We start from the raw sequence: 14,476 nt of genomic DNA on the forward strand, positions 1-14,476 counted from the left end.
GATGATTATTGCCTCGTATATTTAGAAACCAAAACAAAGACGACTACATGACCGAGACCAGGTGTGTCCCATGGAGCCTTAAATATTTGCTCTCTGGCGCTTTCCAGAACTTTGCCGACCCCTGGCTTAGAACATGTGTGGGGAGACAGGAGCCTGGGCCACTCCTCGCCAGCGGGAAGAGGTGGAGGAGGGCAGTCAAGGAGGGGAAAGAGACTGGAGGCCCAGGGAGAAGGGGTTTTCTCAGGGGGTGCAGCAGGGTGGGAAGCTATTATGTTTGGTAATTAGTGAGGGGAGGTGATTTTAAAAGAACAGCATCTGCAGAGGGATAGGGTTGGGATCCAAACAACAAGGGCAGACAGTAGCCACTGATGCTCTTCATTGGTAAAAAATAATAAGGTCAGGCAGAAGCAAGTGACTGCAAGACCACTTGGAGGACTGTCAAGACAGGGCAGATCTGAGCGCTCGTGAAGGTGTGGGGTTAAAGCCGCAGGAGGGAGGAACCTGGCGTCCGAGTAGGATGCGTGGCAGTGGCAGGTGATGCAGGCAAGAGCATGGGTCCAGGGGGCTGTCTGATGGAAGAGGAGGAGGCGGGCACCCCAGAAAATTCTGAGCCTTCCATCAGTGGGTGACCTTATGACGCGGGAGGTGAGGGTCCGTGCTGAGAAGGGGCATGGGAAGGAGACGCTCTAGAACAGCAGCTTGGGTGGGAGTGCCAGGCAGGGGCGCTGGGACGTTAGCGGGATGAACAGAAGGATTGCTGAGCAGCCGCCTAGGTGTCCGTGTCTCCCTGTCTTTCTCCGCGAGCCTTTGTGTCCCATGAGCTTGGGCCTAAAATGAGCTCAGGGGTTGCGACAGGCGGCACATTTCACGGGAACGGGGGTGGCTGTGGAGGTGTCAGGGTGTCTGCTTCCAGAATCCAGGCTGGAGATAGAGTCGTGATCCCATAAGAGCTCTAGGGGATTGGGTGAAGTTGGAAGGCTTGAGAGATGCCATTTCCTCTCGTCTGCAGATGCGCCGGGCTGGGGATGGGAGACTAGCCTTCCACGTCGGGCTCTTCTTTAGTGGAGACACACCCATGGCCCAGAAACCAGCGTGATCTGACAGCAGCCAGTTGTGCTTCTGCTGCTGTTCTGTTCCAAATCGGCCGATTTATTTATTTAACCTGATGAGGGGGGCCTTTCAAGGCCAGGGTGACAGGTTCTGATCTTTGTCTTCGTCTTACTGGAGGTGAGCCCTGGCACAGCTGGAATTAGTAGACACAGTGTCCCAGCTGGGGGGAAGGAGTCTGTGACACAGATACTGCTGACCTACTATGTGTCGAGCACAGTGGGTACAAAAGGGCGATTGAGAAATCCCAAGTCAGTGGAGGTATTTCATAGTGAATGAAGGTCATTGGATGAAAGGCAAAGTATTTTTAGTCATGCTGTACTCTATTTCTGTCCTTCTCTGTCTTCACATCCCTTTATCATCAGCTCATGTGGGAGTGGGGACCCTTTTGTTTGCAGGCTTGAGAAATCTAGTTCAACCTCAGTGCTTATTACAGGTTCTACACACAGTCTACACTCTAATTGGCCTTTATGTTTACTAGGATCGTAGAACATCCAGGAAACCCGAATTTTTAAAACAACGTGAATTCTTTATTACTTGTCAATAGGGTGGGAAGTTAGAGAAAGGGTGTCTTGATTTCCTAGCCCTCTGCCCCTCGTCCTGCTGAGATTTAATCAGGGTGGTCCAGACACTCTGCAAACCTAATATCCTCTTGGAATGATCTTTTATCCATACTTCGGGATAAGCAGACACTTGCAGGACAGTGGGCTGCCTCTGTGTGTCAGCTGCCTCACGTGAACAGCCCTGTGAGGTTTCACTGCACCTGAGTCAGACCTGGTGCACTTGCACTCGCTTGGCCTGGAATTCCGGGAAATTGGAGTAGGGGCTAAGCGGTAGTTTCCTTTTTACTATCTAAGAGCTTAACAAAGAAATTAATAGTGAGTAATGGGAACTGAGACTTAAACAGAAGGTGTTTTCAAGTAGTGTTAAACGTTCCAGAAGCTTTCATTTACACAGACACACTAACATGCTATTTATAAGTCGTTCCAGTCTATTTAAAACTGGTCCCCTCATGACCTCAGACAGACAGCGTTTCATTAGCCTAGTTGCTGCATGTGTTTAAAAGTAGCAAAACTGTGTATTTTAAAAGAAATAGTCTGTAATTCAGTCTTTTCCACTAATCCTAGGCACTCACCGCCCCCCTCACCCCAGAATGTCAATTAATGACACTTTACGCCTTTGGTTGCCTCTCGTCCTTTTATATCATGGGATCTTGGCAAATAAATCCCTTCCTAGAAGTGTAGGCATAATGAATTCCAGGCCCTTCTGTGAGAAGCTGTTGAGAGCCTGCGGGAGAGAGCAGTTTGTGGATGCCCATGAGGATGGCTGACGACATGGCTGGTAGTCACTGCGTCCCTAAAAGACAAGTTCTTACGATTAAAAAGAATTTATATTTGCACAAAAACACTCGAAAACTGACCTTGTTAGCTGTTTTGTTTGAAGTACTTTTTAGGCTGATCTTTCAGTCGAAAATATTTAATTACTGGGTTTTGGTTTTTTTCTCTTCTCGTCGTGGTTCATGAATTTTGCAGCCACCTCCTTTTTTTGACTAATTAAACTGAGCAGTTGTCTGTCACTACAACTTCTGCCAAACTGCGGTTATTGTTGGGTAGTAAAATAAAGAAAAACAACACTGGTCACAAAAATGTGTTCTGTCCTAAAGTACAAGATAACTAAATAACATAGAGCCTAACTGGCCTGTTACTTCTGTTCCTGGGTGTGGATTGAATTATTCAAACCTACAAAATCACGTGCTTTGATTTTAAATAACCATAAACGCATACACCGACAGAGTGAAATGTACATGTTTCTTCTCTCCTTTTTGGGGCTGCTAGTCCTGTCACACCCTCTGCCCTGGCTGAGCTGCTTGACCTGCTGGACAGGAAAGCCATCTCTTCATCCGCAGCTAAACAGGTATGTCCCCACCTCCCAAAGGGCCCGACCACCCTGCCAGCCCCGTACATGTTTTATGTGAAACTCAAATGCCATCACTAAGTGCATTTCATCTTTGAAGTATTTAATGCTTCTAAGGGCTATTTTTATACTGAGAGGTAGAAACATTTGATTTAGCAAATGAAATAAAGCCAGTACTATGTATGGCGCAGGTAATTTGCTTCTCATCTTCGCTAACCAGACGGCGTAGTTGTTTGGCTTTGCCCGGAATGTTTCCCACACATTTGTTTATGTGAAAGGTGGGCCCTGAAGCTCCTGGGGGCCTCGGCCTGTGCGCTTCCCCCGTGCCCTGTGTGGCCAACACTGCTCCCTGGCCCTTGTCCTCCCTCTCCCGTCCTCTGCAGCCTCCCACCCAGTACCAGGGGCTCGTTTGTCTTGTCACGTGGTTGCCCCTGAAAGTCAGTCTTCCAGCAAGAAGGGTGAGGCCAGACAGACTGCCTCCCACTTAGTAGATCAAATTTAACACACAGGCCCAGTGTGTGAAAACCCAGACAAATAGCATCGTCATCAAAGGCGGCCTTCCGCCTCATCTCCAGCCCCACCTGACAGCTTCAGGTGGGCGCAAGCCCCCTGGAACTCAGAAAACTCTTACAACTAAGCACCCAGAAAGATAAAGAACACCAAGGCGGCCGCCTGATCTCGACTTGAGATATCACAGCTGTCAGTTCTTCAGCCAGTAACTTAATGTTATTTTAATGGTGCCTTTGGCGTTTAATATTTATACATGTCCTCAGTAGTGGCAGGTTACATAGTGAGGCTTTGGAAAAGCGGCTGCTTTTGGCTAATTACAAGGCACCATGGAGCATACACCCAGCTCTGTGCTGTGAAACTGGGGATAGGACCTAATAAAGGTTCTGTTTACCCACCACCAAGTGAGGCTGTCAAGTATAGGGACTGCGCCACATTTAGGAAAGGGTTTTGGTTGCCTGGATGTCAGAGGAATACAAATGTTTATGAGAGCGCTCAGCAGTAGCAGAATGATTAGATGGCCGGAGGGCAGAAAGAAACTGTATATACACATAAGAGCAAATGAATTGTTGCATTTCAAACCAAAGAGGAAAAAAACCTTCCCCTTCCTACTCCTCCTGCCCCAGCAAAGAAAACCTAGTGCAGATAATATGTTAGGTTCAGAGGGGAGAAACTAGAACTGCCGGGGGATGCTGACAGCTGGGTTCAGGTAGAGATAGAGACATTTTTGGATTCTGTTGGCTTCTAGCGTGTTTAAAGGAGGTGGGATGAATCCTGGCTTCTGTAAGGCAATCACAGAACCAAACTAAAAGTCTGATTGTGTGTCCCATGAGGGCATCTCCCTTATACACCATTGCCTTAGGGGATTTGCTTTTTAATTTTTCTACCTTGTTCTGTTTTTTTAAAAAATCACTGATTTTCTGGTGGGAAAAAAATGGTATTTGTTCATTGTAACAACTTACGTAATGCTGAAAAATATAAAGATTTTCCAGTTCTACCACCTTGAAATAACTACCATTAATACTGGGTGAACGGGACTTCCCTGGCCGTCCAGTGGTTAAGACTCCACGCTTCCATTGCAGGGGGTGCAGGTTCAGCCCCTGCTCGGGGAACTAAGATTCCACATGCTGCACGGCGTGGCAAAAAATTCAAAAAAAAAATATTGGGTGAGCAGCATCCCAGGCAGCTTCCTATGCACACATGCAGTTAGCAGGGTGGATTGTGGGCTGGGCAGACAGGAGGCTAGAAGAATAAGGCTTTTGAAAATTAGAGGTTTTAGTGTACTGTTTTTCAGTTTTATTTTTTAAGAAGCCTACAGTTCATTGGTTTTTAGTATAGTCACAAGGTTATAACCATCACCACTATCTAATTCCAGAATGTTTTCATCACCGCAAAAACATAACCCTGCATCCAATTAGCAGTTTCGCCCCATTAACCCCTTTTACCCTAGGCAACTGCTAATCTACTGTCTGTCTCTATGGGTTGGCCTCGTCTGGACATTTAAGATAAATGGACTCATACGATATGTGGCCTTTTGTGTCTGGCTTCTTTCACCTAGTGTCATGTTTTCAAAGTCCATCTATGTTGTGTCAGTACTTCATGCCTTTTTATGGCTAAAGAGTATCCCATCGTGTGGGTAGAACCGCATTTTGTCTACCATTCATCAGTAAGTGGACACTTGTGTTGTTTCCTGTTTTTGGCTCTTATGAATAATGCTGCTGTGAACATATATGTACAGGGTTTTGTTGGCGCATATGTTTTCAAATTTCTTGGGGCTGTACCTATAGGAATGGAATCTCTGGGTCATGTGGTAGTTGTATGTTTAACATTTTGAGGACCTGCCGGACTGTTTTCCAAATGGGCTGCACCATTTTACAGTCCCGTCAGCAGTGTGTGACGGTTCCAGTTTCTCCACATCCCCGCCAGCCCTTGTAATTGTCCTGCTTTTTGGTTATAGTCATCTCCTAGTAGGTGTAAAGTAGTAGCTCGTGGTGGATTGATTTGCATTTCCCTGATGACTAATTACATTGAGCGTCTTTTTTATTTTTAGAGTCTACTGTAAAATGTAACACATAAATGTGTTATAATTATTTTTTACTGAATTTGACAGAGGAATCCAAGTAGGCCTTAGGTTTTAGAAACCCTGTGAGGCAGAACGACTCTGGTTCCATTGGTTACTGGTGTTTCCTCTGACAGAACTGGAAGAGGTCCTACTAGTAACTGAATAACCAGGAGATGAGAAAGAAAGTTGACTGAGAAAATGACTCCTAAGGATGACAGATACGCAGAAAGAGTCATCCTGCCCTGAGAACGTTCTGAACTCCAAAGACTCTCCCACTTTACGTCTAATTTATTATTAATCCACCTCTTGCCATCCAGCTCTCCTTTCCATGACTGTCCATTATTTTCATCCCTGACACATTTCACTGCACCTTGCCCCCAGGTGCCCCAACAGTGCTTCTGAGGTTTACAAACCTCATCCCCTCAGCTCCCTGGGCCCCAGGGGAGTTAAGAGGTTGCTGCCGTGAGGCAGCCCTGTCTTTCAGAAACAGAAACTCAAAGATTATCACCATGAGCAAACTCCTGGTAACTGTAGACAAAAGCACCCGGGCTCCTCTCACAGGATCCGGTTCTGTCTAATGAAGTAGCCCCCGTCTCCTCCCCTCACCAAGGACAGGGCACACCAGACTCCCACCTGCAGAATCACAACACCCCTGCGGCTAGCATGCCAAGGTCCTGAGCCTCTGGGGACTCGGAGGCCCCGGGCGTCGTCCAGACTGCTGGCCAGCCAGGCCCCGGGGGGAATCACCCCAGATGCCTACGTGTCTCCTCTGTGCGAGCCTGGAGTAAGTGCAGACGGTCCACCGTCTCCCAGGGATTGTCCCTCTAGTGCTTCCTGTGGGACCAGGCTGCACAGGGATTCCACAGAGATGGAAGTCGAATTTTAACATGCGAGTGTGCCATTTAAGCAATTTCCTCCTGTCTACTTTGGGGTCTACTTTAAACAGAAATCACCAAAAACCTTTTAATATAGAAAATGTTACGTCGTGCAGTAAAACTTACGAATGATTTGATGTCTTTTTCTCCGTTTTAGTGCGTCAGTTCTTTGCACATTTTCCTGTGCCCTGCTTCTCTTAAGGGCCTAGATTGACGTCTGTGCCTTTCTAGAAGAATGACCTTTCACGATACTTGCCTTTGCCCAGAGGGGCCCCCTCTCTGTCTGTCACCGCTCCCTCCCTGCCCTCTCCCTGGAACAGGTCTTTCCGCCACCCTCTGACCCTGGAAGCCCCAAACAGGCAGGGACAGGCCAGCAGCCTGTGTGCTCTCCTTTTGTCCTTCCCTCCAGATTCTTTAAAAATAGCTTTAGCTAGAGAAATGGTTGGGTAGTAGTTAGGAGGGTGTGCGCTCAGTCACCAGGAACTGAAGCCTGAGTTTCCACCCCATGCGTCAGAGCTGGCTTCGGTGGTCGGGGTGTGATCGGGGGTCCCCAGCTTGCAGCACTCCCTACCCCGGTGGCCAGTTACTAACCCAGATGACCGGCCCTGCACCAGGACCCCCTTGTGATGTGGTCTGTCTTGGGTGAGCAGCTGCAGGCCTGGGAGGTGCACTCCTGGCCAGAAACAATTGCACTTCGATAGCACTTCCCAGGGTGGTGATTAAACACAGACAAAAGCTGAGGATTTATGCTGCAGCACGAGGTTGGCAAGCACAGAGCCACGATGTTTGCAGCCAGGAGGCCGGGGGAGGCCGCAGAGTCTGGCCTGGAGGCGGCCGGGCCCTGTATAGTGGCTCCCGCCCTGCTGGGCTACAGCCAGGAGGGCACAATCTGTGCCTTAAATAGGAACAAGCAGAGGATTGGATTCTGGAATCCACTGTGTCAGCCCAGGGGTGCTAACTTGGGAAGTGAGTAAGCTGATGTGTTCTAACTCTGGGAGTGGGAGAACCCTGCAGCCACCGGGCATTTGCTCCTGGAGGCTGCTGAGGTGTGCTTCCCTAGGTCACTCCTTGGTACCCCTCCCCACTCTCTCAGGGAGCAGCCAGCCTCTCTGCATGTAAAAGCATCCTCCCAGCATTGTCCTGCTTTTCCTTCTGAAAGGTGTGGTTTGGCCTTGGTCCCTGACTGCCTCAATTGCATTTATTCTTGTTATTTTGGCCCAAGCAGATCCAACCAGTGTTTGGGCCTGTCGGGTCCCAGGTGTACTGGGTGCCAGGCAAAGGCTGACCCCTGGGCGGCCAGCTCAGGTCAGCTCTGCACTTTCAGCCACAGTGGCTGCAGGGGCCTGTGACCGCCAGGCGTTCAGCTCCTCCCAGGCCTGGGCTGCCAGCAGCATCCACACCTGCCGGGCTTTCCTGTAAAGAGTTGCTGTGTAGCTTCTCATCAATCACTCTTGCAGGTGATTTCTGTTATAAGCTAGGGATCTGATCTCTCTCGGGATCTCCATTCTCTCTTCCTGAATGTTGGACATTTTCAACTAGAAACTTTTTTAGGAGACTCTGCAGATGAACAAAATAAACACTGGTCAGAATCTACCAGTAGGGGGTCATTTAAGTAAATCATGATGAATATTGGATTTTTTTGTTAATACAAGAAAGTACTTCTGTAATCAGTGAAACAGAAGCAGGTTACAAATTGTATATGTGCTGTGATCACAATTATGTTACAAAACAGAAAGAAAACCATGGAAGGGAAAATACTAGAATACTAACATTGGTCACCTTGAGGGGATGGGAATTGGGTAAGATTTCTCTTTGTCTTTTCTGTATTTCCTTCCTTATTTTCTACAGTGAACACATATTAAATTTTATAATTAGGAGCAATGTTTTAAAATTGTAAGTCTTATTCAAGAGAAGTAAATCTATCAGGGAAAGGGGACAGAGAAGCTCTCCAGACGCTGAGTCTTATCCGCATCACAGATTGTCTGTTCTCCGGTTCCTGTGCTGTGGGCACGCCATCAGTACGTCCGCTGAGAGCAGGGGAGGTTCTTACCCGCTGTGTGCCCCTTTCTCCTCAATGCCTTTCTCATTGTCGGCTGAATACACATTTGAAGAATTGAGTTGGAGGCACTTATGTTCAGTATTTTTCTAAGAGCGGGGACAGGTCTGCGTACGCGGCCAGGGCTGTGTGGTGATCGCCAGAGTGTGCCCTGTAGGTGCGCTTTCGGAAGGATGCCCCAGACGCCTCTGGGCCACAGTCACCGTGGGCGCCCGACAGCCAAGCTGAAGGCACACTGCTCTGGGCAGAGGGGCTTCTGGCTGGAAAGTGCTCAGTGCTGACTGCTGGCTGAGACGGAGGCTGACGGGATCCCCTCCCCTTCCAGCTCACACTAGAGAAACAGGCACTGTGGAAAACTGCCCTGGGACACCCCTTCTTTACAAATGTCTTCCTTTTTTTCCAACTTTATTAAGTTTGGGAATTGGTTATCTCTTTAAGTAGAAAAATACCCACACCGTCAACTGCTCATTATCCTAGCCAGGTTCCGAGCCACATCCACCTGTGGGGATGGATGTGGTAAGCCTTGGGCCCCAAGGATTGTGATTTATGTTTTTCGTTATTTTCCATTCTGTATCTTCATTATGGGCTCCTCTCTCGCCCCCTCCCTGAAAAAACTCCCGTTTCCCAGCAGAGGCCAAGTTTTCATGACCCCCTCTAAGTGCAGTGGTTCCCTTTTGCAGCCCGTGTGGCCCCATCCTTCACCAACATGTCACCGCAATTAATTAATTCAGTGGCACTCCCGTCAGCAGGGGCCCTGTGAGTGATCATCTTCTCACACTCCCCGCCCTCCCTGCTGTGCCCTTGGAGTCGGCGAGTGGGGACGACCCGTCTCCGCCAGCGTCTCCACCGGCAGGGTCTCGGGCTCTGTTCTGAGGGCACAGCTCGGCGCGGGGAGGCCCCGGGTGTGTCTGCATGCAGCTGGGAATCCACTGACTGCTCTTCCACCCCAGCAAGTGGAGCTGGCAGAAGAGCTGACCCCGCCCCTCTCTGCCCGCAGGTGTTTCAGGAACTGTGGAGGAGTAAGGGCAAGACCCCAGCACAGATCGTTGCAGAAAAGCAGCTTGAACTGATGCAGGATGCAGAGGCGCTAGAGCAGCTCTGCCGCTCCACGCTGGAGGCACATCCTCAAGTGGTACTTAGCCCCTCGGGGGAAGGGGGTCTTCACGCGCAGCGGCAGGTGGGCAGGGGGTCGCCGGCAGAGGCCCAGGGCCAGGGCCGCCTGAGGACTCAGCCAGGAGCCCCTCTGCTTCTCCCCCTTGCAGCCCAGCGGTGCTTCCTAATAATGGTTGGCCCGGTTTCATCAATAATCCTCCAGTTATTTTTGTCAGTTTTAAGCTAGAATCAAGAGATGAAATTAGGTGACTATTGGAAAAATACAGCTTTTCCTAGAAGGAAAATCCCCCCCTGGAGCTTGATCTCATGGAGTTTCGGTTGAAGGGGGTGTTAGCAAGTTTCGACCTCCCAGGCCTGCGGCCCTCTCCCAAGGTTGCCGAGCTCTGCTTTGTAAGAGGACCTCTCTATCAGGAAGCAGCAGGCAGCACTGCACAGGGGCAGAGACAGGGAAACACTTCAGTTCCGTGCCTTTGAGAGCTGGGAAGAAAGGCAGAAGGGAAAATTATTTGTAAATTGCGGAGAAAATCCTTGACAGGAACATAGCTGGAAATCAAGTCATTCTGTGTTCTGAGCGTAGAACACAATAGAAGAGCTAAAATGAGGCGCATCCCTCCCTCCCCAAGTCTAATCATATTGTCCAGAGAGATTTTTCAGTGGGGAACAAAATGGCTAGCATCCCTTTCAGAATGACACCACCTGCCCATCAGCTTGCGGGGACACTAACAGCTCTGTAAAGAGCTCTCGATAAGGAAAATGAGCTTGTGCAGGGTCTCGGCAATCTCCATCTCCCAGCCTCATCTGGAGTGACTGATAAAGACACACTTTTAGTTTCAGACTCAGAATGCAGCACTGCGCAGATGCTCGCAGACGCTGTTGCCGATCAGAAGCGGGAGGTCAGGCGGGTGGCCCTGACGCGGTGGCTGTTTGACAGGCACTCAGCGCCCCCTGCCCCGGCCCTTCCAGCCTGCCAGCCAGGCACTCCCCCACCCAGATGCTCGGGGAGCGTTGCCATCTCGTGGCTTTGTCTTCTAGCGAACGAGCTTCTTGGCAGGGAGTCGGGGGAGGAGAGCCCGCTGAGCCCCCGGAGGGTCGGGGGCTTCACGATCCGGCACCCGGGTCCTGTGCACCGGCTTCTCAGCTGTGACGCGTCCCAGTCCTCCTCACTCCCTTCGAATCAGGAGGCGAGGTAGCAGACACCTCCTTTGCCAGGAGCCCAGAAACCTCCTCCGAAGGTCACCGCCTCCCCTTTTTCCTTTTCTCATTCTATAATACAGAAAAAAGAAACTGAATTTAAGTTTCCATAAACGTAAAGTTGATTTAAGGTTTTTAGGCGAGAGCCTCTATTTTCTCCTCTAAAATAACTTGTCTTTAAAGGTCACGGATGTAAAGAAGGGAAACCCCAGGGCCTTAAACAAACTGATCGGGTTGGTCCGAAGAGCGACTCTCGGCCGAGCAGATCCGACGGTGATAAAGGAGGTGCTGGAGAGGCAGCTGTCGTCGTGACGGGTTCGGGTCCCCCTGCCACGGCCAGCTGGAGCCTGTGCGCTGACGTCCTAGGCCCCAGCCAGACGCCCCGCCTGACCTGCGCCTTGAGGTGCAACCTCCACGCAGACCAGGCCTGGCGCCGTTGCTTCATCGACATCACATGCTTCCGGGGGAGGTGCAGCAGTGGTGAGAAACAGCACGTCCTAGTGCGCAGTGACGCCGAGCTCAGTGCCACATGCTGTTTCAGATACTGTCACCACCCTAGGAAAACGTTTCATTCCGCAGGTCCCTCAACAAATATTTTTAAGCACGTGCTAAGGGCCGGGCGTTGTTCCAGGTGCTGGGGATTAGCAATGATGAAGAGAGGCCGTGATCTGGATGCAGTATTTTGTTTGCCGCGCTCTCATTAGTCTTAGTACCAGGAATGTATTCTCCCATCCACTGAGTAAAAGTGATGTTGCCAAAAAAAAAAAAAAAAGTGATGTTGCCCATTTAATGCCCAGGGATCCCAGAAGGCAGAGGTCTGAGAATAAATGATTTATTTATTTTTTTGGTAAAAAAAGACAACAGAAGTTTTCAAATAAATTTAATGAATAAAATTTATACTGAAACATCACATAAAAAATTAACTTACACGTCGAAGATTGTGCAGTGGACAAACCCCCCTCCCCACCCTCAGACCGAAAAGTTTTAAAAGGCGAAAAAGAAGCTGTAACATTAAACTGATTTGTTTTGCCTGGAAAGAATAAGATGGTAAGCTAGTAAATCAAAATCTTGACCTTTAATGGTAACTGTGGTACAGTTAACCCCTGTTCTCGTGGCAATAATACTATTTCTCTGTCTCACCGGGGCACCCCTTTGTTCACTGCACGCCTCTGTTACCTCTGACTCACAACACTAAAGACCAGTTTTGCAAATGCTGTTTTATAAAAGCACATGTCAAATAAACTGTGACATAAAAGAAAATCATTGGAGGCTCTGATTTTACACTGAATTCTCTCTTGTACTAAGAAGAGCACAAACACTTCCGTCATGAACGGTGCTCCAGTGGTAGCTGGGGACCCGGAGAAGAGTCACCAACTTAGCAGCTCATGGTTCCTGGTTGCAGACGATCGCTCAGGACTTCCCTAACTAGGAGTAAAGAGAGGACTGCCCCTCTTCCCAGCCAGAAAAGCAGGGACCAGTCATCTGGCTTATTTCAGACAAGCACGAAGAGGTAAGGTTTTTGAAAAAACTAACTTTTTTAAAAATGAGTGACTTAGAAGTGTTAAGAGAATACGGTACGTTACATCACCCAGGAAGCCGCGTGCCCCTCGCGCATCCCGCTGCAGTACTGAAAACTCCTGGGCCTGCCAGTAAAACAGTTTCATCAAACCTCTTTTCGAGAGAGAAAGGCAGAGCCAGTTCCCACACCCCACCCCGTGGCTCCTGAGTCTGGAATCTGGCGGGATCATGATTTTGTAAGAAATGATAAGATTCAGTTTTGTTTTACAAACTCCATTTTCACCAGAGGTCTGGCTTCTTCGTCATCAACCCTTACAGAAAGCACTGGACGATCTTTCCAGACCATTTTAAATCAAGGGCTTACTTAAGTGGGGTCTGGGAGGGGCAGGGACAGCCAGATGAAGGCCATTTACCAACAATATCACGTCATATGTAAACCGTCTTATGGACTGATCATTTCAGGAGAAAAATGCCATTGCTGGGGTTGGGGGTAGAGGGAGGGCGAAATGGGTAAAGGGGGTCAACTATGTGGTGGCAGACAGAAACTCAGCCTTTGATGGTGAATACACTGTAGAGTATGGAGAAGTCAAAATGTAATGTTATACACGTGAAACATACAATGTTATAAACCAGTTACCTCAACACACAAAAAAGCACTGGCTCTTTACAATGCTAACTCATCCAGCTCTGACAATTGCCTGTTGTCTTGAAGGCCCACTTCTGAAATCCCAAAAATGAGATTGTGGTGTTGTAACTGCTCATAGAAAGAAAAAAACATATCAAAGCACAGCTCAGATATCTTCCCTGGAACCTGACTAGATATTCAAAATATATGTTTATCTAACACCCTAAGAAATTCACAAAGTATGGCTCTACTTGTAACTGGGCTTCAGTGAAATACAATTTTAAATACATTTTTGCATGATTGTGAGTTTAGTCTGGTTCTCTGTTTGCTATTCAGGGGGAAATCTCATTGAAATGTATGAGTTGGCACCACAGGTGAAGCCAGTGCCATCTGTCACTGGAGCCCGCACACCTGGAGGCTGGGAGGGCAACGTGCTGGAAGACTGGCTCCCCGGGGTGCCCTGTGGCTTGAGGAGGAGGTTGGTTGATCGGCTGGTTCTGGGGGGAGGGGAGGGGTGGCAGCCGCAGCACTCGGCATGCTACCTGGCACGGGATCCGTTTTTAGCAAAAGTTCATTAAGTTTATAAAGCAAAATTAATGGACAACCTTTTGTGGGAGTCCCTCTGTATGAGGGGTGGGTGCTGCCATCCACTAGGCTTTTAAACTCTGGGTCTAGGAAGGAGCTTCTTGACTCTGTCCAGGCTTATGCATCAAGGTGAACTTCTGTTCCCATCTTTTAAGATGTAGACAACCCAGGGGAAAAAACGTGTCATTATTTTATACCAAGTTAAGGGTGTTTTTAGCTGAGCTCCCTCCATCCCTTCTTTTTGGTAATTACGGCTAATCTGGAAGAAGGCTATGAATTGTTTTCAAGTAAACACTCTCTTAGAGCTTTGCGTTGGTTGGTTAGTTCAATATATAGCTTACGGCCAGGACCCACAATCCATATTGTATTTTTCATGTCTATTGAATTTAGCCACCTAATTTCAAGGATTCCACATAGGACTATTTGAAAAAAACGACTAGATCTATATGAAAGGCCATGCTATTTTACCCACCACCAAAAGCAGCATGGAAATGGCTGTCACGCCTCTTCAGTAGATTTTAGACAAATTGCATTTGTGGATTATTTGTGAACAGAGCGGACCCTCGATGGTGAGATGGAAACCGCTGATTGAAATCCTCTCTTGTTGTCTCCCTTCGTCAGACGTCTTAGCAAAAATCATTTAAGTAATATTGTCAACACCAAATAATCTCTTTTAAAATATCTGCAGGGCAAAATGGTGCCTTGTTACAGGTGGGCCTTATTCTAGACTTGTCCCAGTAAAAAGCCAGCTGCTGCCGTAAGAAGCACAGACCTCCGCAGCCTCAGCTCCATGAAATGCACAGTCCGGCCTAGGAGCTGCCATGAGCCTTGTCAGGTTCGGAAAGCACACGGTAAATCCGAGGCTCGAGATATGTATGGGACGCATGCGGGCAGACCCTGCTGGCGACCTTGTCCCTTGTGGG

General features: G+C 48.6%; 1 protein-coding gene across 2 annotated transcripts in view; it reads left to right on the top strand.

Moving 5' to 3' along the window:
- GATB (glutamyl-tRNA amidotransferase subunit B) overlaps positions 1-11,575 on the top strand; it is a 75,645-nt gene extending 64,070 nt beyond the window's left edge. For both annotated transcript variants that reach the window (XM_082838673.1, XM_082838674.1), the window contains 3 exons: positions 2,943-3,021; positions 9,519-9,653; positions 11,009-11,575. In XM_082838673.1, coding sequence (XP_082694799.1) covers positions 2,943-3,021; positions 9,519-9,653; positions 11,009-11,137 — 343 coding nt within the window. In that variant the 3' untranslated portion in view covers positions 11,138-11,575. The remainder of the gene's footprint in view (positions 1-2,942; positions 3,022-9,518; positions 9,654-11,008) is intronic.
- The last annotated feature ends 2,901 nt before the right edge of the window (positions 11,576-14,476 follow it).

The sequence above is a fragment of the Leucopleurus acutus genome (genome assembly GCF_964270905.1).
Source record: "Leucopleurus acutus genome assembly, chromosome: 4".
NCBI lineage: Eukaryota > Metazoa > Chordata > Mammalia > Artiodactyla > Delphinidae > Leucopleurus > Leucopleurus acutus.